This window comes from Sinohyriopsis cumingii, chromosome 6 (genome assembly GCF_028554795.1).
Source record: "Sinohyriopsis cumingii isolate HCF-2022 chromosome 6, ASM2855479v2, whole genome shotgun sequence".
Classification (NCBI taxonomy): domain Eukaryota; kingdom Metazoa; phylum Mollusca; class Bivalvia; order Unionida; family Unionidae; genus Sinohyriopsis; species Sinohyriopsis cumingii.
Genome location: NC_142966.1, coordinates 152,404,476 through 152,428,799, shown reverse-complemented (window position 1 = coordinate 152,428,799; position 24,324 = coordinate 152,404,476). Strand labels below are relative to the sequence as shown.

The window sequence follows — 24,324 nt, the reverse complement described above, 5'->3', positions numbered from 1 at the left end:
TTGAGATATTTTTACATAACAAATTTCATGAACAAATTTTAAAGATGGGTCCAATCCATTGATGTTGTAATGAAAAGACATCAGAAAATACAAAGTTATGTAAGCAATCAAATTTGCTCACAGTGACCTACTTTTGGAATGGTTCAGTTATCCAGATTAGGATGCAACCACATAACAGCTTTCACAAGGTCGCGTTTTCATAAGGGTCCAAAAGTGCCAATGGTACGTGTACCTAAAATTACCTTTTGCTACTCTGGCTACCTCAGGAACTTGACAACTATTACATGTTTAAGTCTTTTGGAAAAAAAGAATACAAAACAAAAGGAATAAAAAGTACAAGTTCTTTAACTGTAATCAGGGTACATGTATATACGGGTTTTCAGAATCAAACTACATACTAGTGTTTTACAGCACACACAGCACATCAAATTAAATCTTGAACAAATTACAATTCCATTCTTTCTGCAGGTAAATTAGAATTAATAATAACTGAACATTTAAATATTAAATAATTGTTGCTGATTCCCAATCAATATTTCTCATTTGTATACGTAGTGTGTAGCAACACTTTAAACCACTCATCAGTCGACCATGAAGACAAATGACACTCCTTTCCGTCAATAAAAAAAACCCTCTGGAGAACAACTGATAACACCCACTTCTCAATCAATGCATGATGATCAACTCGAACAGATCAAAATTTGACACCTCAATGATTCCATGTTAAATCTTTTATGTCGTTGGCATGTTCCATCACTCCAACATATATCAAAGCACAGGAGATATTCCAAACATTTTCCCCCATGTACTATTCAAGTATTTTATTGATTTTTTTAATGACTTTTTATGTGATGTTTCTATGTTTCCTTCACGTGTTGTCAACTAGGGTAGTTTTTTGTGTGTATACTTCCAGTATGTCAAAAAATGAATAAACTATTATCAATTCTGATTCATGGTTACTGTTTACCTTGTATTGAAAAAAAGTATCAACCCTTACAACAAATCAAAACTGAAAGTGGCCTATTTTATGTATGACATAAAACAGAGTACAGAACAGAACTCATATCAAACTCAACTAATCCTTTCATCAAAGTAAATACATTTGGAATTTAAGCATTCAAAACTTAAATTCTAAGATCAGTCTAAAATGGATTTTTGTCCATGAAGAAATAATTGAGTAATCAACTTGTGTACAAACTGCCTTCAATTTCTTGCATGCTGGGTAAGTTATGTTAAAATAGATTTGTGAAATTTTCATTGTGAAAAATTACTTTCTATACAATTTTAGTTTTAGATAATCCCCACACTTAACTGAATAATAATTGAGAGTTACTATTAATTAGATTTATATCAATGAATTCACACTTTTCAGTGTTTTCAATGGGCTGTATGTATAGTTGCCAAGGTAGAGACCCCACCAAGAAAATAATGAGAAAAACATATTTTGGTACTTTTATTAACATCAACAGATATTCAAATTCTATCCAAATATATGTCACTAATATTCAAATATGATCTTGTTTCAGCTCAAGCATAAATACATCACTTTGGATTCATGATGCACTGTACATAATACGAAATTTATTTCCAAATTGTTTAAATTTCTCATAAATTACTAGGCACGTGTATTTAAAACCTACTCCAAAAACATAAAAGTTTTACCCGAATACAAAATCCACTCCTTAAAAAAGTATTAAAGAAGATCATATGAAATAAAACATCTGTAAGAAATATTCACAAAGAGGCTGACAGTTTTAAAAAGGTTGTCCACAATCACAGAAACTATTGTAAATTTGGTGATAATAAAATTCCTTGTATAGTGTACCATTTCTACACGATATAATGAGAAATAGTCAAACCTTACTAAAGTAGTTACCTTTAGGAAGGTAACAAAATCTTTAGTTTAATATTTTTCATAAAATTTTGAAGTATGTACTCAACTCTGAATTGTGTTTCTCTGCAAAATTTCTGCAAAGTTTGACTTAAGGTCAGCATCTAAACATCAAGCCTCCAAGATAACCAGTTTTTACAAAAACTAAGTTTGATGCAATAGTTTACAGATATTTAGCATGCAAAACTTGTGTCATTTAAAAAAAGTGGGACAAATTTTCTAACTCTTAGGAATGAAGCATGGCATCTGTCATTACATAATGGGACAAGATATATTGGAAGCCAACTGGAATTGTAAATAAACAAAAACAAACCACTAATGTACTGCCCAAGTAAGGTCAATTCCAATTACGATTGACCATTTCATATACATGTATTTTTCTTGTACATGAAAAAAATTCTTCTTCAAAGTATAAAAAATAAAGTCTAAAAGTTCATTATCATTTTGGGCAAGCGATAGTGCAAGATTTCTAATATAAGACAATTGTGCCATGGCTCCTGAAATTTCTTTTACATGTATTTGTCTCGTACAAGAAACAATACTTTTTCTTCTTAAAAGTTATGAGAAATAACATGTAAAAAATTTATTCAGGGATTGTGCTTAGCTTTGCCAATGTTGAAAATTACAATTTTTTTCCCTCTTACTGGTGAACAGATTATATTATATGGTGATTTTTACTGCAAAAACATTGTTAGCTGTTCAAACTTGTATAAAAAATCTTGGGTTTGGAGTGGAGAAATTCAAAAACACCATGAAAGGAAGCTGCAAACTTGGATATAAAATGCACTGGAATCTATAAATCATTATGCAAACAAATTCATATTGACAAACCATCTTAACAGTGCATTGTTATATCTTAATCCACTTATGCTAATGTCTGGCCTGAGTACTGTATGCTGTGATACACTCAAATGGTCATGCTACTAGACTAGCTACAATCAACCAATCCCTGAAGGCAGGATCAGGAATGGCTACAACTGACCAAATGTAACCAGAAAAAAGTTTTGCAGAAACTTCAAAGAGAACGGATTACCTTTGAAGCACCAATCATTCTGTATAAATACTATGCAAATGAAAAAAAATGTTCAGTCTCAATCAAGGTACTACAAGTATTTGATCTTGTCGCTGCAATAACAAATGGGCATTTATTTGGTCATCTAAAGTTGGCCTTTAGCGGTGACTTCAATAACATATGTACTGTTCATCAAAGCAAGCCGACTACAATCTTCAATAAAAACAAAGCACCTTTCATCAATGGAAGTCAGCACCAAACTTACATAAAAATAATGGAATCTGATAGATTGTTGCATCTTCCAAAAGTGTTTGGAACATGTTTATTGTGCCATGAAAGTTTCCTTTTATGCAGGAAAAAGTTCATGTTTATGAACACTACCTATAGTGGCATAAAATGCAAATTAAATTTCCAGTCGTTTGAAACAATAATCATCTGGCCATCAAATTAACTGGAGGTGAGACATCTAACAAAGATGTTTGTTAAATTTTTTAATTTATTCACAAGTTTTCATTTTTCTATGAATAGCCTCATTCCCTGGGTTGCCTCAGTAAGATGATAGCTGTCTCCAGTTGAACAAAATCTAGGCCAATTTAAGTATATGTACGTGTAAACAACTATAGCCACTTGCTATGGAGACAATGAATATTGTAGTGACTTGTTTAGTGACACATGTTCGTTGACATTGGGATATAGATGAAATGAGGAGTACCACATCTTATATACATGTCATTTGTTTTCCAATGGGATGTTACTGATACACAAATTTTATAACACGTGATTTAAACTCAGGTTCAACCCATTATAGATTGTACTGCACAAATGCATGTAGTCAATATACAAGCGTATTTCAGACTAGTTTTGTCTTCATTAGATCAAAAGCACATATTTTTGCTCCTGATTTTATTAAATACCCACCCAACCCATGACCCCCACTTTTTTGTTATTTTTCTTCAGCTAACTGACTTGGTTGGCTATAACACAGTTTGGTACATAATATGGTCTGGTTCTATGGACCCTAACCATCATGTTGTAGCATGGTCACACTGTATATGTAAAAGCTAATCAATGTATAGGCAAAATCTTATCCATGTATGTATAAAAGGCTAATCCATGTATATTAAAAGCTAATCCATTCATGTATGGTATGGATGAATTAAGTCTCTGCTTTTATCTATAAATAAAGTTATTCTATTTCTGGACATGTTAAATCTATCTTCTGATTTAACTGACATATACATTTCACATTTATCTAAAGTCTTATCAGAATGTTATTACAAATGATCACAGATATGTTAACATTTTCACAAATATAAAAGTGACTTTTATGATAGATAATATTTGTATTGCTATATAAAATTATTTTAAGATGAATGCATATAATTTTAACATAAACTTCAATTAGGAATAACACACATACCCAGTAATCGTCAGTATTTTTCCTTCTTAAACCCAGCTGAATTCTGACTTTAAACTCTGGACCTCTTTCAAAGACCTGTTACAACAGGCTATGAAAGACCATTTTGTTGACATAAACAGTGGTCTCACAGGACAGGTTTTACTGCCATGATATGTAACCTAAAGTTATCAGGCAATGAAATACATCTTGCCATGTATGAGTGAGGATATAATACACATCCTGACTGCGGCTATTACCTTATCCATTATTCTTTGCATATAATGTCTGTGCTGCTATGTTCATGTTTATTTAGCATTTTATATAACAATATAAACATTATTTTGATCTTTTGCCACAAGACTGATGTAGGTCAGAACATTTTTGCAAAATGTCTTCAGCTAAGCCAACTAATTTTGAAAATTAATAAGTTTTCAAAACAAATTTACAAAACTTCCCAATATGATCATGTAGCGACAGATATTTGTGTCAAAACAACATTTTGGTGTAACTTTAGACCAGTTTCTAGCTCATCATAGATTACTTAACATAAAAATGCCCTGGACTTATTTGTTTTTTTAAATATCTTATTTTCCTGTCAAACATTTTTAAAGTAAAGAAATACTGTCCATTTTGTTTATGTCTAAAAACCTGCCATACATTGACCATATGTTTGTATCCATAGTCCTAACATAATGATCTAATTTGTAAAATAAACAGTCCTTGTCTGAAGGTCTGTGCCAAGCCAAGATAAATACAAATAAGTTTTTGATTGAAAAGTGAATGAGGTGAAGATATTTAACTTTGTGATCATTTTACTCATTGATCAGACAGACAAAGACAATAATGAAATAAATGGCAGAGAACCAGATAAACTGATTTATCTGTCTCGATAATAAAATTTGTAATCTCATGGCCAATAACATCAGAAATGCTGGAATAAAAAAATGTGCGACTGAGACACAGTTATCAGTTTAAAAGATTGTCTTTAAATAAATACCCCCAAAATGGCACACATTTTTTGAGAGGAAAGTTCTGTCACTCTAGCCATTCACTCATTATTCCAATCGTATAACCATTTTAATAGTAGAACACTGATCATTAAAGAAATCAATAATGTCTTGCCTTAATAGTTAAATAATTAGATAAACTGACAGAAATAAAAAATAAAAAATATCTGATTCTTTCATACATCAATCAAACTTAGATGACTAGTAATATCTAATATGTTAATGCACACATCTTTCACAAAATTAATCTTTTTGCCCTTGCTGATAAGAAGAAGCAGAAAAAAGTGTTCCCTTACACAAACAAAATTATAATGTTCATCAGATTCTTTACCTGATTAGACAGAATACAGTCTTAGGGTTAAGTCTTAGTTGGAGATAAACATTTTTTTTCTCATAATTTACAATGCACAAATTGTTGGACAGGATGTTCTGCAAATAAAACCAATATCAGGCAGATTCTGAAACAATTTTGTATGTTAATCTTCATAGCTTCTTAGTGGTCATGGGAAAGATCATGAAGGCACTGTTTTGTATGTTAAACTTCACAACTTTTTAGCTGTCATACAACTTATGGCCTTCATGAGAAGAAAGCACCAACGCAAAATGCCCAAAGCAGTATTACTTGATTATCATTTTATGTCATGAATATTTACAGACCCTTAGCATCTGAGAAATCAAGAACCAATTATGAAGAATTGTCATGAAACTCTTTCTCTGAAAAAAAACCCCCTTCAGCTTACAGTATCTGATTGGCTATAGTTGACAAATATTTTTCCAATAAACATTTGTTTTACTTTGTATTAAATTGTAACTTTAAGACATAATTTTAGACTTACGAGTGTTCAATGTTCATCAATCAAACCTTGTCCAAACCATCTGTTTGTCTTCTTCTTAAGAAATAGAAATAATCTCCCTAGAAAATACTATGGGCTGACTCTTGGCCAGCATTCGATGACTGTAACTTTTTCAACTGAAATACCATGCACAATCCATCTTGAATTGATCAACAGTCTAAAAGCAATTATATGTCCAAATCCTTTCTGAACTGATCAGCAATCTAGAAACCAGTAAGTGTCCACTTCTAAGGAGAGAGATTTAACGCAAATGCAGCAATTGGAAGTCCATAATGAAAACTACTGGCAAGTTTAAGTTTCTTGAGAAGAAAAATAAATGAGGAGAGCCATCAAGAAATCTCCTTAAGGCAAGAAATACTTGGGTGTGCTCATGTGATATCTGTTGGTAGAAAAGTATCCATGTCCATGGTGTAAGTCTCCAAATCTGAAATAAACAAAATATTTTTTCTTCTTCATTTGGCTTTTGTCTACTTTCTACAGTTACAGAATGTCAATGAGCTGACAGAGTAATCTGAAATAAATATAAATAACTAATAAAAATTGAGAATAATGAGTTTTGGCAAATTACCAAGGCAACTGAATTTAATTTTTTTTATCTTTGTATCATATCATAGTTAAATAACCCACTCCTATTATATATATATATATATATATATATATATATATATATATATATATATATACACACACACATTTCATGGACAATGCTATAATTATAATGAGGGAGTACACTAACAAGGAAATGTCAACAACTGTATGTCACTTAAATCCTAATTCACTGAATCAAAATGCAATTCAATATTATGATTTATACTTAACTGGTACTTGTACTGGACATGATTTTTTTCATTCTTAAAATTATACTGAACATGTTAAAAATTAACTTCTCAGTTGATAAACTATATTGCAAAATTTTCAGGACTATTCTAAAATAATAGATTTCTTCTTCTCTGAAAACCTACTAGACCTTGGACTGAATGCATGTGTAAAGTTTCATGGCAATGCTCCATTTAGTTTAAAAGGAATAACAATAAGTCTTGCACTAACAAAGACATGCAGACGTGACATCTTAAAAGCTCTTCTGGTTAAAGAATGATGGGGCTAACAACATGTCTTTTCAAGGCATTTTTATAATACTTAAATGATTGAAACTTACACTGGATTAAAATGAAAGTCTGGTTTGACTTTGGATTTGTCTGTTGTCACTCTGGTGTTGTCTCTGTAGGAATGTGGATCATCAGGGATCTCAAACTTTCCCACCTGCAACTCTGTGTCGCTCAACCCACCATGTGAAATTCGGGCATAACCCAGTCTGAAAATTGAGATATCAGGCATGTGAGATTCTGATATAAACCAGTTAAAAAGTAGCTATATCACTCACCCATGTGATATTCTAGCATACCCCTACCTGAAAATGAAATCAGCTCCTGTCTGAAATTCTAGTGTAACCCAGTCTTAAACACTAGTCAGATCTTAGTGGAGTCAATTTCTTATCATTTCAATATTGTCATTGAATTTAAATTCATGGGCATCAAATTTCATTATGTTTTTAAAATATATGTATTCATTGTGTCTTAATTTCTAGAATTTGTCATTTATAGCAAAAAAGATTTTTTTTTGCAACAGTGTATACCTCCATTTAAGAACAAACAGGCTTAATGCCTACATCAGTAATTTCATTGATTAGTTAATCTCTACTGCAATAATTATAGTGGATAGGTAATCTCTATTACAGTAATTACATTTATTAGGTAATCTCTACTGCCATACTTAGGCTGATTAGGTGATACCTATAGAAGTAATTACACTGATTGAGTAAATTACTAAATTTAACACTTAGTACAATTTCATAGATCTGAATCAGGGAACTAAATAATAGTTTTAGTTCCATGGTAAAAACAGAAGGTGGTCTGTTCCTTGATGTTTTCAAAGAAAATCATTGGGAGAGGATGCAGTTCTAATTTAAGGAAAACAGTGTTATAATATTGCCAGCTGCATCCACAAATAAGATGCAATCACGTGATTTCTCTGGCAACACATTCTCCTAGAAGGAACTCAAATCATGCTTTCATCAGTGGTATTTGGCCTAAGTGATTGCTCAATTAAACTAATGGAAGGCCACTGGAAAATGGTCTTGACTGACCTATAAGTGTCTATCACTAAAAAGCCAATTAACACAAAATGGATTATATCCACATATTGAAGTGTCACTTTAGAATTAGGTGAGTGAAGTGGGCTTCAAGGAAGTGGGATTCATCCACTGATTGTTTATTCAGTGGTTAGTAAAATGTATGAAATGTAACTGGTGTTAAAAATGTGCTCCTGTGTTCCTTTGATCTTTGGAATTGTGAATAATATCGGTGGTCCATAGAAGAAAAATGTCATGAAAACTATTTTATTAAAGAAACTACTAATGTCTGGGACTGCTCCAGTGGCCTAAGTGTTTCAAGAGTCTGCCTCAGATGAGGGAGATCGCGAGATTGAACCCAGACAAGTCATACCAAAGACTTTTAAAAAATGGTACTAGCAGCTGCCTTGCTTGGCTCTCAGTATTAAAAGGTTAATGTTAGTACTGGCTGTCCTGGTGTCAGGATACTGTGACTGGGTGGGACATGAATGCTACATTTCTGTGGCATGATGCCCTAGTGCTAGACAGCATTATAAACTATCACACTGCAGACATTGTAGCAATACAACTGAAACTTTTTTAAAGCTACATTAAAATTCCAAATCACACACACACACACACACACACACACACACACTAATATTTGAGTCAGACACAGTAATTGCTTTCACACCGATATGTCTATTCAGTATGGCACAGTGATATAGTGAATAGCAGATATTATTGATTTTGTGCCCTGTACATTATGTTGAATATTTTCATGGACAAATAGAGACTACTGTTATTCAAGGATACATGTGGTTAAAAAAAAAGTGCAATCCATTTTCTATAATGCTTTCCCATTTCTTGGATTTTCCAAATTTCCTTGGACTGCATTATACTTTGCTGGTTATTTGTTAATATAAATGGGTATAAATGTTCTTTGGGAAGTTCAATCAATTTTCTACATGTAAATTATACCCTCATAAATGAAACTCCCGTTGCTTTTCATCTTTGATAGACATATCATGACATATTTCTCTGCATGTTATTAACCATTGTTTTTTAGAAAAATAAAAAACAAATAAATATTGCTTTACCGAGTCATATGGTTATGGTAGGAGTAGGGTTGAGGAGGGAGTCAGATGTGGGGGCATGCTTTTTCAGTTGGTTCATTTACAGGTGTGACTTTATAATCTAGCGTGATCATGACAACAATGATAACTGGTATCCCTTGACAACCAAGAGAACCTGGTATCCCATGAATACTAATGAATTCACAGAACTTTATCAAACATTTTAAAGCAAATTCAATATGCTATGTCACTGGCATATGTATCATGTACAATTGTTTCTATTAACACAAATTCAATATGCTCTCTCACTGGCCTAGGTATTATGCACAATTGTTTCTATTAACACAAATTCAATATGCTATCTCACTGGCATAGGTATTATGTACAATTGTTTCTATTAACACAAAATCTAAATGTTTATCTCAATGGCATAGGCATCATATACAATTGTTTCTAATTCCACAAATGTTTAATCAATCTATTTTCATTTCATTGTTTTATTGCAACAAAAATTGTTAAGCTTATTTAAATTTTGTGACACCACAGCTTAAAAATTTGTATAAAGGTCAGCTTGCCCAGGGCAATGTGACTGGAAAACTGAACTTGCCCAGGGCAATGTGACTGGAAAACTGAACTTGCCCAGGGCAATGTGACTGGAAAACTGAACTTGCCCTTAGATTTGAGCATGACAATATCATACACCAAAAAATAAAGTAAAAAACATAAGGTTAATAAAATATGTGATGTTTGAAGGAAATTATCTTATATTTATTTTACAAATAAGAAACTTTTGTTTTCCTTGTGTATTCCTTTGCACCATAAGTGCAAATGTAAATAATTAATTTTTTTTTTAAAATTACATAAACAGTATAGGCACATACATAATGTAGATGAGATAACATTGAAGATTTGGAATACAGATATAGTTAGAAGAGCAAATAACACAAATATACACACACATACACACACACACACACACACACACACAAGGATAGGTAGATATGGATTTATAAATAGTCTGATTTTTAATGGAGAGAGACTTTCTTTATCTACATTTCCTCTTAAAGTTCTCATGCATCCAGTAAGGGCTGTTCCAGTACAACATACTCAACCATGGGAAGGCATTTCCAATGTAGACACCAATAGATACAATTAAGAATTCTGTATAACTGCCATATGAACTCCGTGAAATCAGAGCACCCTGCATATATTTGTAAAAAAGAACTGCATTTCCTGGGTACCATGTAATTTTGAATGGAAATATTCCAATACTGATGAATTTACTCTTTCCACTCATATCTACTTCTACTTCCACACATCACCAAGAAATCAGTGACCTGCATCTATACAATCTTTGAGAAGCCAACTTTTGACAATGATTTAAAAACGTGTATTTCTATTCATTTAATTATTTGCTAAACAGTAAGAATGCATCAGTCTCCTGTAATTATTAGATTAACAACTGGGGAAATACACTTGTGGACATTAACTTTTCATCACACTGATAACGCTTGTAACAAAATCCAGGTGGCTAATCACTGGAGATGAGTACTTTCATTACAAAAGACACCTGCCAAAGTAATCTCTTCAATTATAAACAATTACCACCTAGTCACCTAGAAATCAGTGAAATGAATCAAAACACTCTTGATAAGCCAATTGTTTAGAGTCAGCAAGCTTGGCACATTTCCGAGTTCACAAACTGCCTGTGACTGATTTAGGACTTCAAAGTCAGCAAATAGAGTGTATGTATAACTATTATGATTAAAATGTAACTATAAGTTAAAATATAAATGTTATTCCCCATTTATCAAAACTTGCTTTAAATGTTGCTGTTGTTATGGGATTAATGCCAATTTTCACCATATGACAGGCTATAAATAGTGACTAGTATATTTGGTGGAGGAAGAACCTGAGAAAACATTGGGAAGAAAAACTGACCAAATGGAAGCTACAGGCAAGCTTTCTCAAATACCCATGCATGAAGAGCATGAGACTTGAAATCATGTGGACTGTAGTGTAGCTTTCTCACATACCCATGCATGAAGAGCATGAGACTTGACTCATGTGGACTGTAGTGTAGCTTTCTCACATACCCATGAATAAAGAGCAAGAGACTGGAACTCACATGCACTGTAGTGTAGCTTTCTCACATACCCATGCATGATGAGCATAAGGCTTGAACTCACGTGGACTGTAGTGTAGCTTTCTCACATACCCATGCATGAAGAGCACGAGACTTGAACTCACATGGACTGTAGTGTAGCTTTCTCACATACCCATGCATGATGAGCCTGAGACTTGAACTCACATGGACTGTAGTGTAGCTTTCTCACATACCCATGCATGATGAGCATGAGGCTTGAACTCACATGGACTGTAGTGTAGCTTTCTCACATACCCATGCATGAAGAGCATGAGGCTTGAACTCACATGGACTGTAGTGTAGCTTTCTCACATAATACCCATGCATGATGAGCATGAGGCTTGAACTCACATGGACTGTAGTGTAGCTTTCTCACATACCCATGCATGAAGAGCATGAGGCTTGAACTCATGTGGACTGTAGTGTAGCTTTCTCACATAATACCCATGCATGATGAGCATGAGACTTGAACTCACATGGACTGTAGTGTAGCTTTCTCACATACCCATGCATGAAGAGCATGAGGCTTGAACTCACATGGACTGTAGTGTAGCTTTCTCACATAATACCCATGCATGATGAGCATGAGGCTTGAACTCACATGGACTGTAGTGTAGCTTTCTCACATAATACCCATGCATGATGAGCATGAGACTTGAACTCACATGGACTGTAGTGTAGCTTTCTCACATACCCATGCATGATAAGCATGAGGCTTGAACTCACATGGACTGTAGTGTAGCTTTCTCACATACCCATGCATGATGAGCATCAGGCTTGAACTCACGTGGACTGTAGTGTAGCTTTCTCACATACCCATGCATGAAGAGCATGAGACTTGAACTCACATGGACTGTAGTGTAGCTTTCTCACATACCCATGCATGAAGAGCATGAGACTTGAACTCACATGGACTGTAGTGTAGCTTTCTCACATATCCATGCATGATGAGCATAAGGTTTGAACTCACGTGGACTGTAGTGTAGCTTTCTCACATACCCATGCATGAAGAGCATGAGACTTTTTCTCACATACCCATGCATGAAGAGCATGAGACTTGAACTCACATGGACTGTAGTGTAGCTTTCTCACATACCCATGCATGAAGAGCATGAGACTTGAACTCATGTGGACTGTAGTGTAGCTTTCTCGCACACCCATGCATGATGAGCATGAGACTTGAACTCACATGGACTGTAGTGTAGCTTTCTCACATACCCATGCATGATGAGCATGAGGCTTGAACTCACATGGACTGTAGTGTAGCTTTCTCACATACCCATGCATGATGAGCATCAGGCTTGAACTCACGTGGACTGTAGTGTAGCTTTCTCACATACCCATGCATGAAGAGCATGAGACTTTTTCTCACATACCCATGCATGAAGAGCATGAGACTTGAACTCATGTGGACTGTAGTGTAGCTTTCTCACATACTCATGCATGATGAGCATGAGACTTTAACTCACGTGGACTGTAGTGTAGCTTTCTCACATGCCCACGCATGATGAGCATGAGGCTTGAACTCACATGGACTGTAGTGTAGCTTTCTCACATACCCATGCATGATGAGCATCAGGCTTGAACTCACGTGGACTGTAGTGTAGCTTTCTCACATACCCATGCATGAAGAGCATGAGACTTGAACTCACATGGACTGTAGTGTACCTTTCTCACATAATACCCATGCATGACGAGCATGAGACTTGAACTCACGTGGACTGTAGTGAGATGTCATTAGTGATCAGGGTACTGCTTTATGTAGTAAATAGTAACATTAACATGTTTGCATGAGAAATGCAAGACTAACCATGACACTGGCTACCAGATGGAAATTAAAGAGAATTGACAGATGAAAGAAACTGCAGCCAGTTATGTCATAGAAGAATGAGGTACATATAAAAATACAAAATAAAGGTACCGATACATGTATTGTTGCAAGATCATTGAGTATAAAACTTGCAAAGAATTTCAAACTGAGCATGACCCATTTCTCTCCTTCAATTTTAAGGACTTGCACATGGCAAGTACCTTGTAAAATCTGGTTTTTGCCAGAGCCAAATTTGAAATTGTTCCAGGCACTGGGCTCATGGACTTGTAAAGCCCTGCTTACTTTATGCCATTTAACTGGCTATCAACTCTACCAAATGAAGAATGACAAATCGAAATGATGATATGCTATTGTTTGTCCACAGCTAAACGAAATTACATTTTCAACCATGAAGAATTAAAAACTCAGCATGCTAAATAAAGAAATTCCATTACATGTACCTGATGAGTCCCTTGAACATGATGTATTCACACCACCTGTCTTTGTCAGAGTCATCAATATCTCTGGCTCCACCCACCTGTGTAAGGGTTTGGTAGTCACGACTCCCAGGGGATGATGTCACATACCCAAGAAATACAGTGTGATTGGGGCTGAAAAAGCAATACAATAAGTCTCATGCTTTGTCTATCCAACTCAATATATTTCTAATAATAAAAGTCTAATGTTTCATTATTTTCAAGTCTTCTCAATATCAAGTCAAAAATAGGAATAATGTCATTTAAAATAACATGTTGATATGACAACAAAGTATAATTTTTATTACATGTAGCAATTTTTAAGTTTAGGAGTATTTTGAATTTAAAATTGTTCAAAGAGATGATATCATTTATCCATGCTAAAAGTACAGATTTTGTTTCTTCATTCTTTTCTAGTTAACAATAAAAAGGTCCCAAAACTCCTATCATGGCTAGTGATAAAGTCAAAAGATTGAATTCACATAGCCTCACAATTTTGGCCGGAAGCTTGATCAAAAATAGCACACTCTTTCTGACAGAAAAGTAGAAAATATGTTTAAAGGATTTCTTGCATTTACATTTTTCTTAGTAAAACTAAGCAGAAAAATCCAGGTCACTGAAACCCTGCTTCTTTTTCTGAAAACTGGGCAAGAATAACAAGTGTTTTCTGTATGCCTATTTTTCATAACCACTAAGAAATCAAAATGTCATCAGCAGGAGTCCATTTCACATAAACGACAGTGGTATAGGATTTGCGAATGAAAAAGCAATTGCCAAGGTTAAAACCAAATTTAACTTATGAAATAACTTTCTCTTGCTATATCATCAGTTATGTCTAGGAATTTAAACTAAGCAAGAAGAGAAGGCAAAACCAAACAAACATTAAAGTTTCCAAAATAATTTTTTTTCCTCCCTAAAATATAAAATCAAATCAAATGAAAGAATTATAAATAACTTACTGTGTATGAATTCCTAGAATATTATCCTAAATTGTACTATCAATTTCACATTAATCCGGAATCTACACAAAGATATTCCGAGTGAAGGTTCTAATGTGTTTATATGCTACCATGCTAGCACCACAATAGATCACAGTTCTAAATTGAAAAAGTTTTTACTTCATGGTAATCCTATGAAAGTAGAGTATCACTAAAATCTTGAAAGTTTCACATAATCCAACTGAATAATTAAAAGTTCAAGTCTTTAAATAATTTCACACAATCCTCAAGGTAATGTTTGTTTTAGAATAAATATTTTCAACTCTGCTAGTAAAATGAATATATTATAAATAAATCATGATTTCCTTTCACAACTCTTAAAAACTGAAGAATATCAATGTGATGCTTTAATTCTCTTATATAGTCACTTTGTGCACACCGAATAAAAAATTACCAAAAGATTCTTGAACATTTAAATCCTTAATTTGTGAAATACTTAACTATCATGTTCTGACCTCAAATTATTGAGCCAATCAATAACTAGGGAGTGCATGACATCTCTACAGGAAAAATGCTCTCCTAGTATCATGCTATGTTGATATAACCTACATTCAAATAATGCATTGCGTAGCTTGACCAAAATAGTTGTTGACTTGACCTTGGCCATTATTTACGAATGAAATTCTACAATTAGTGTACATGTACTTTTATTATAACACAAACCAGCCACTGAATTTAAAGAATTAAAATAGAAATGTCATAAACCCAATGACTTCAATAAAACTAAATTATAAATTAATATATAATACAGATGCCCATAACACATCAAGTACAATCTTTAATGCTGCTATAACCTAATTTTACATGTACTGGTAAATACTGTACATGTCTGTCAGAAAGAAATATTCCTGGTGGCTAAATTGCCTGAGAACTCTCATCATTCTCTTTTCACCTGCATGTAACAATGAAATCAACTTGCTGTTTCTGAGATGCTTGATTGACATTTGATTATATTTGGGACTTTACATTAACCGTGTCATAGACTGCATTTCAAGCTTTCATTACATTGTCACTTTTTGAATCTTTTAAATATTTTATTGCAAATTATACTTATTGTGATTAAAATTCATTTGCCCCCAAGTATTGATGGAATTAAAGAAAAGTGATAGAAATAAAATTAAATGAATGTAATCGTTTAATCACTTTAGATATAAAAAAACGACTCGTTTTAGATGGGTAACCTAGGTATTCTTCTGCTTCTATTCAGAAGAAATACAGATTAATTTTATTGATAAGAAAGTTGAATTAACTGTCAAGCAATAACATCCACAATTTGTATGTTTACTCAATTTTAAGCTCTAGGATAACCACTTTTAATATGAACACCATATTTAAACCAAAATGTGCTTGATATAATCTATAAAAACCATTCTTGCTGATGAAGCTGGTTGTGGTAATAATGATATTAAAATAATAATAATTGCAAACAATGCAACATAATTACAACTGTCATCATCATCATCATCAGTATTATTGTTGTTATTATTAATAGCATTATGTAACGTAGATAAATAAAGAAAATTCAAAGCAAAAATGCAAAATCTTGTATTAATCATGTTGTATACTGTAAAATGTATCTAATATACCTGAATGATAAGGACTTAGAATTATCGTTCAGGATTTTGTTATGGCATTTTAATGCTTTCTGAGCTTCTTGAATCACAGAGCTCATATTCTTACACAGATCTGTGGAATTGCTATCTTTATTACGTTGCTTTAAAGAAAAAAAATGAAGAAAAAATGGCAAGAAATATATGCATACAACATGGACTCACTGCCAAAAAAATGCAATAGAAGGGCAAAATTCTATGTCAAACTGGGATAGTAACTTCGTACATTTCTGTTGGAAAATTTTGAAAATCATTTTTGACCTAGGTCTTCTTGATGTACAGCCTAAATCCTAAAGCCAATCAAAAATTATTGAACAAAAATATAATCTGCGATAGATGTGACAGGAATGGACAGAGAGACACATGGATAAAACTGTATGTTCCCTGCTAAAGCAGGAGCACAAAATTAACTCAGTGGTTAATGTAGAACAAATGGTTGAATAATGACCACTACATTCTGAGAGCATACCTATTTTTAATTTCATTTGCCAGGAATTCTGCTTGTAGTTTTCTATCTAGGACATCTCGATCATTTCCCATGTGTGTGACAATGAAATCAACAAAACTGCCACTAAAATTGATTGTAGCAGTGATAGCTGGAGCAAGCTCTCCTGGGAAAGATAAATTTTTTTATGAAAATTGGCATTTTCAAATGCATATTTTGATAAAAGAAGTTCATATTTAATTCTAAATTTTCTAGCATTTCTCATCCATTAATTAGAAAATAATCATGAAAACAAAGTTCATTATTATTTCCATGTCATGTATATTTGTTACACTTCAGTACTTCCCAGATACATGCCAATGCTAATGGTACTCTGAAATGTAAAAATTCAAACAAATTCAAGACAAAAAACTACATTTTGTTTCCAATTATAAAAAAAAAATAAGGCCATTAAGTTGTGTGAATTATTTTGTTGGAAATCTTTATTTTGATGCATTTTAAGTTTCATTGTTACTTACATAAAATACATTACAAGTCATACTGGTAAGTACATTAATTATTTAAAATCCATTGTTACTTACCTATATTTTGGATGATGGTGAAAGCAAATTTTCAAGTAAATTATGTTTCTCTTAGAATAGTTACTCGATCAGATTAACATTAGGAAAATAAGCTTGCTATTTCCAAATTCTAGCCTTCCTGAAGAAAGACGAAAATGTTATCTTTTCTACAAACTAAATAGAAAAGCTAAGTAACACAATACCTCCCCTTGACAACCAACTGGGGGCTCACCAGTTTTTTTAAGCTGTGTGATAAAACAAGATGCAGTCCTTTGTTGGGAGGCTGGGAGAATTTTGTCATAATACGATCTTGCAAGCATTCTCAGAGAAACATAATTTACTTGAACATTTACTTAATCCTTTGAATACATTACATAATTACATTAATGTTACAAGAATAGATAATAAGAGGAGGGAATGGTAAGCATTCTACCTCTACCATGGTCACTTTTCAATGGAACAATGTTTGGAGCCCCTATAATTTGGTACCAGCATGACCAAAGGTCATGATATTGGAAAACCCTCAGAAATAACCTGGATCACCCAATTATTCTGAGAGAAAAGGGTGATCCAGTGAGACTGAAATGGAGGAGGCAACCACCAACAGGTAGGCTGTCTGCGGTTGGTGGGGAGGGTAGGTCAATGTCTACAGTTAGTTGGCTAGAAGGTGGAGAAACTTGGTTTCTTACTGGCTCTGTATGGCTGCCTCCTTCTGGTCAGACTGTTGTCTCCTTGCATTGGGATGGGTTCTATACTGCATATCTGACTGAAAAGATCACTTGTCTCTAGTCTGCTTGTTGTCCCTCCACAGTGGTGGGGGGCCAATTGTTTTGAAACACCTGTGTGGATTGAGAGCTGAGTTGTAGGGGCAGTTCCTGCTTCTAAACTTTTTCAATTTTACCTCAAAAGAGTAATGGTGACCCAAACAGGATCATCTGTAAAACCAGGGTATGATGAGGCTTGAGTGACGTGGACCGCAGATATGCATCATATCAGGTCTAAGTTGGCAGAAGCAGTCAATGCATTGGCTATGGAATGGTGAGCTGCCTGCTTAATGACTAACAATCCTGTTTGTCACCTCCCAAGCATGGTCACTGCTGGGTTTTTCCACAAGTTGGAAAAATGCCAATGAGGACAAGTTGAAGACATAGCAACAATGTTCTGGACTAGCTTTGATGTGGCACAGAACATTTTGTCTGCTTTATAAAACAGTGGAGTGGACATGTGAACTGCTATCAGATTTTTGTCAAGGGCTGGGAGATCAGTACTGAAGGCATCTTAGTGAACTTTATACTAGGGAGATGAAAACATACTTGGCTTTCTGAAAGGAAAGCCATATAATTCCCTGGGTCACCAATTCTACGAGACAGCCATTCACTGATCTCCTTAGGTTTAGCAGATTGGGGAAGGAGCCAAAAGGAGAGCGTTTCTTCCTCCTCACTGAAATCTACCGATGCATTAACTTTATAGTCTTGAGTAGGAGGACGGCATTCTGAAGTTGCCAACACCCTATGAATTTCCTCGACTGCGGCTTTGAAGCTAAATTCAGTTCATTCCATGGTCAGATCTGAGTACGGCTATTTGTGGAAGCTTTGTCACACTCACTGTGTGTTGAGTCCTGATCTGGTTCCACTTGCAGCTCTGGGTAAGACATACCATGGTCGACCTGGAAGCTGGTGGTAACAAAGATGGTCCAGCTATCATCAGTACTGGCTGCTCCTAGAACCTGCCTGCCTGAACAGAAAGATTTCTCACTGAAATCTCCGTCATAGTAAAGGCATGTCACAGATGGTACAGCAATATGGATAGATCTGTCACCAAGATCCATGTAATCCTAGTTGGCCAGACCGTTCTATCACAAAAGTTCCCATGCTGGGATGGTTGGACAGCCAGTTCCCAATGAGCTGGAGAGTGTAAGAGGCGAATATTAGGTTGGGAGGAGAGACCAGTACCCTCTAAAGGTTGGCTTTAAATGTATACTGAGGACATCAATATTATCTTTCCTCAGCTTATTCTGTCTTTTATTTCCCTCTGAACTACTGTTCTGAACCTTTTGCATTTCATGCATTTAGCTGACATTGCTACTGAAACAAAACAAGAAGATAAAGGATAAAATGCAATTCAGCATGTTACTAACTTGCTAATATTGTAGCCCATGCGTCCTCTGTCCTCATATTATACATGCTGCATGGGATAGATGGTGTATACTTAGTACATACGGTACATGAGTCATGGCTGTCTTCCTTAGCTTTGAGTTTTTTGTATTTCATGCAAGAAGAGAAAACAAAGCATAAATCAGGAATTCTGCTCCGCATGTTACTATTAAACTCATTAATAAGAAAATAGTCAGCATTGTGCTACCTTGTAAATGACAACACAAGTTCAAAGATAGCTGTTGTAATGTGGTCTTAAATGGACAAAGTCCATAAAGGTGACAAAGTCATTCAAATTTGGAAAAACTATAAAAAAAATAATAAAAACCTGTAGAAGAATGATTATTCAACACAATAAATCAAAATTCAAAGTTGGATGGTCTAATTTAAACACTGTGATGGCTTGGATTGCTGGAGGTAAAATGTAGGTGTTATCAGCACAGCAGTGAAGCTTAAAAACTAGCAACAACAGGAGGTGGCAAGGGGAGGTAATTGACAAGAGTTATTGCCCTTTGTCTACATGAGATAGGAAGCAACAAATTTCGTCTTTAAGAAGGGCTGGGTTTATGAGGCAGCAGGCTTATATCTCAAACATTAATGTGATTGGGGAATGTATCTGAAGGAGAAAGTCCACCATGGGAAAATTTTGCAAGTCAGTCTAGCAGGAAGCAGGTGATGCCTGATCACAAACTTTCCATGAAGTGAAGGAAGCAGGTGATGCTTGATGACCAACTTTCCATGAGGTGAAGGAAGCAGGTGATGCATGATCACAAACTTACCATGAAGTGAAGGAAGCAGGTGATGCATGATGACCAACTTACCACAAGGTGAAGGAAGCAGGTGATGCTTTATGACCAACTTACTATGAGGTGAAGGAAGCAGGTGATGCATGATCACAAACTTTCCATGAAGTGAGGAAAGCAGGTGATGCTTGATGACCAACTTACCACGAGGTGAAGGAAGCAGGTGATGCTTTATGACCAACTTACCATGAGGTGAAGGAAGCAGGTGATACTTTATGACCAACTTACCACGAGGTGAAGGAAGCAGGTGATACTTTATGACCAACTTACCACGAGGTGAAGGAAGCAGGTGATGCTTTATGACCAACTTACCACGAGGTGAAGGAAGCAGGTGATGCTTTATGACCAACTTACTATGAGGTGAAGGAAGCAGGTGATACTTTATGACCAACTTACAATAAAGTAATGGAAGCAGGTGATGCTTTGTAATCAACTTACCATGAAGTCAAGGAAGCAGGTGATGCCTGATGACCAACATACCATGAAGCGAAGGAAGCAAGCAATGCATGAGTAACAACTTACCATGAGGTGATGGAAGCAAATGTTGCTTGATGACAAAACTTACCATGAGGTGAAGGAAGCAGGTGATGTTTAGATTTGACAATTGGGTACTTGGATAGGATTAAGTTTCTGAAATAATAAAAGAACTTGTTGAACAATTTCATCAAACTGCTACTTGAAGTGTGTCCTATTTTCTTTTTCATTGAACATAAGTGTGAAGAGTACATTATAAGCATGCCTCCTTTTTAATAGTCATGTCAATAATTGTAATTTGTGTGCAGAATAATATTTCTTCAATCTGTCAGATAGATCTGACCTTTCACCCTGAAATAAAATGGCTTTTTAATACCCCAAGTGCTGGCCATACACAGTTTGGTTGAGGAATGTCATTCAGAAATAATGTTATTGTTCTGAAATCATTTTTCTTTCTTCAGGCATAGTGACCTTGACCTTTGATTCCATAAACAATAAGTTTTCTTTTTTACACAAAGTACAAGCCTCCTTCTTACACTATATGCAATCCATCCACAAAGCTTGGTAACAGCTGATGATGGAAAAGTCTCGTTATTCTGCTTACATTTTCTGTCAAACAGTTTGACCATGACCTTTGGAACCTGAATTATATAGGGTTCTTTCCTACCCAAAGTACAAGTCAACCATTAAGTATGGTAACTGTAGATGGTGGTGAATGAGATGTTGTGCAGAAACCATTTTTCCTCATTTGGTGACGGCATCTTTGAGGGATAACATAACATAATACCTAATGGCCTAATGGCAGGTGGACAAAAATTGATCAGGAATATAAAAAATGCCAAAGTTGTCAACATGTACCTATTCCTACAAGTTAGCATGTTGACCCTAATATGTATAAAATATGTACCATGACACTATGTATAAAATATGTACCATGACACTATGTATAAAATATGTACCATGACACTATGTATAAAATATGTACTATGTATAGAATATGTACCATGACATTGTATAAAATATGTACTATGTATAAAATATGTACCATGACACTATGTATAAAATATGTACCATGACACTATGTATAAAATATGTACTATGTATAAAATATGTACCATGACACTATGTATAAAATATGTACCATGACACTGTACAAAATATGTACTATGTATAAAATATGTACCATGACATTATGTATAAAATATGTACCATGACACTATGTATAAAATATGTACCATGACACTATGTATAACATATGTACCATGACACTATGTATAAAATATGTACCATGACACTATGTATAAAATATGTACTATGTATAAAATATGTAGCATGACACTATGTTTAAAATATGTACCATGACAATGTATGAAATACGTGCCATGACACTGCATAAAATATGTACTACGACACTATGTATAAAATATGTACCATAATACTATGTATAAAATATGTACTATATATAAAATATGTACCATGACACTGTATAAAACATGTACCATGACATTATGTATAAAATATGTACCATGACATTATGTATAAAATATGTACTATGTATAAAATATGTACCATGACACTATAAACAGTATGGAATAATGAAAGGTTTAAGTTCAGGTTGGAGAAAATATGCTACAACAATGAATATAAAGAATAACTTTGTCACACTGAGTCCCATATAAATGGAAATAAAATCATTTTTAAAAAAACCTATGTATCTTTAGACATTAACAGCACATCAGCACATTCCTTGTTATATTAAATGTACTATAAAAATTCAAAAGGTGTGTCAAAATTGTCAACTTGTTGCCCTCTGGCAACTTTGCAACCGTGATGTGGCATTATAAATATGACACCAACACTTTGTAATTTTAAGTATGTGTCAAATATGTTCTGCAGATGTAGTTTCATTCACAGCATGATCACTTGTTGATTGTGAGGCTACCTGTTCCTGTATTAAGTTGCCATATTTCCAAACCAATAGTCTGGTGTACAGCCTGTAAGTGACTGATCTAATACATGACATGTGTAATGAACCTCAACAAACTGTACGGATGTGGAAAAATGCAGATACTGAAAATGAAGTTGGCATTGAAATTATGGTAAGTTCAACTGGTTTAAAAGGAAATGTATAAAGAGACAGTTTAGAGAATTCCAAATAATTAATTTTAATGGCTGGCCTGAGGTTGAACCAGGTAATGACTGCAGACAGTTCTGTCAGATTTGGGTATGTTATTGAACCAGCTAATGACTGCAGACAGTTCTGTCAGGTTTGGGTATGTTATTGAACCAGGTAATGACTGCAGACAGTTCTGTCAGATTTGGGTATGTTATTGAACCAGCTAATGACTGCAGACAGTTCTGTCAGATTTGGGTATGCTATTGAACCAGGTAATGACTGCAGACAGTTCTGTCAGATTTGGGTATGTTATTGAACCAGGTAATGACTGCAGACAGTTCTGTCAGATTTGGGTATGTTATTGAACCAGGTAATGACTGCAGACAGTTGTCAGATTTGGGTATGTTACTGAACCAGGTAATGACTGCAGACAGTTCTGTCAGATTTGGGTATGTTATTGAACCAGCTAATGACTGCAGACAGTTCTGTCAGATTTGGGTATGCTATTGAACCAGGTAATGACTGCAGACAGTTCTGTCAGATTTGGGTATGTTATTGAACCAGGTAATGACTGCAGACAGTTGTCAGATTTGGGTATGTTACTGAACCAGGTAATGACTGCAGACAGTTCTGTCAGATTTGGGTATGTTATTGAACCAGCTAATGACTGCAGACAGTTCTGTCAGATTTGGGTATGCTATTGAACCAGGTAATGACTGCAGACAGTTCTGTCAGATTTGGGTATGTTATTGAACCAGGTAATGACTGCAGACAGTTGTCAGATTTGGGTATGTTATTGAACCAGGTAATGACTGCAGACAGTTCTGTCAGATTTGGGTATGTTACTGAACCAGGTAATGACTGCAGACAGTTCTGTCAGATTTGGGTATGTTATTGAACCAGGTAATGACTGCAGACAGTTGTCAGATTTGGGTATGTTACTGAACCAGGTAATGACTGCAGACAGTTCTGTCAGATTTGGGTATGTTATTGAACCAGGTAAAGACTGCAGACAGTTCCATCAGATTTAGGTATGTTATTAACAGTAACCTTGTGTTGTTACACTTCAATTTCCATAAACTAAAACCATACGTTTTGTCATCTTCAACCATTACTTCCCAATTCAGTTGATATCTGCTCTCAATGTCCAAGGCAACACAATTATTAGCTGTTGGCAACTTAAAATTTGAAATTAGCAATAAGATTTAAAGTATGTCACCCAATGACTACTCAACTCTGATTGGTAATTTATGTATAATGTACAGAGAAAGAATAGGTATAAAAAATAATGACAGAAAACTAAAAAGGTGCCTTGAAGAAATCAAATATTTTTCTATCTCTCTCTTTTGTTTATTATCTTTGTGGAGGACCAAACCTAATTTGATTA

The 24,324-nt window shown here is 34.5% G+C and overlaps 1 protein-coding gene across 3 annotated transcripts in view; it reads right to left on the bottom strand.

The window, feature by feature from the left end:
- Positions 1–1,440: 1,440 nt before the first annotated feature.
- The window catches only part of LOC149798281 (PGAP2-interacting protein-like), a 63,081-nt gene continuing 40,197 nt past the window's right edge, over positions 1,441–24,324 (bottom strand). For 2 of the 3 annotated variants that reach the window (XM_089963421.1, XM_089963423.1), the window contains 5 exons: positions 20,913–20,977; positions 16,856–16,997; positions 13,758–13,913; positions 7,320–7,475; positions 1,441–6,587 (listed from right to left, as the gene is read on the bottom strand). In XM_089963421.1, the coding sequence (XP_089819547.1) occupies positions 6,506–6,587; positions 7,320–7,475; positions 13,758–13,913; positions 16,856–16,997; positions 20,913–20,977 (601 nt within the window). In that variant the 3' untranslated portion in view covers positions 1,441–6,505. The remainder of the gene's footprint in view (positions 6,588–7,319; positions 7,476–13,757; positions 13,914–16,855; positions 16,998–20,912; positions 20,978–24,324) is intronic. The other variant, XM_089963422.1, reaches the window with a different exon arrangement.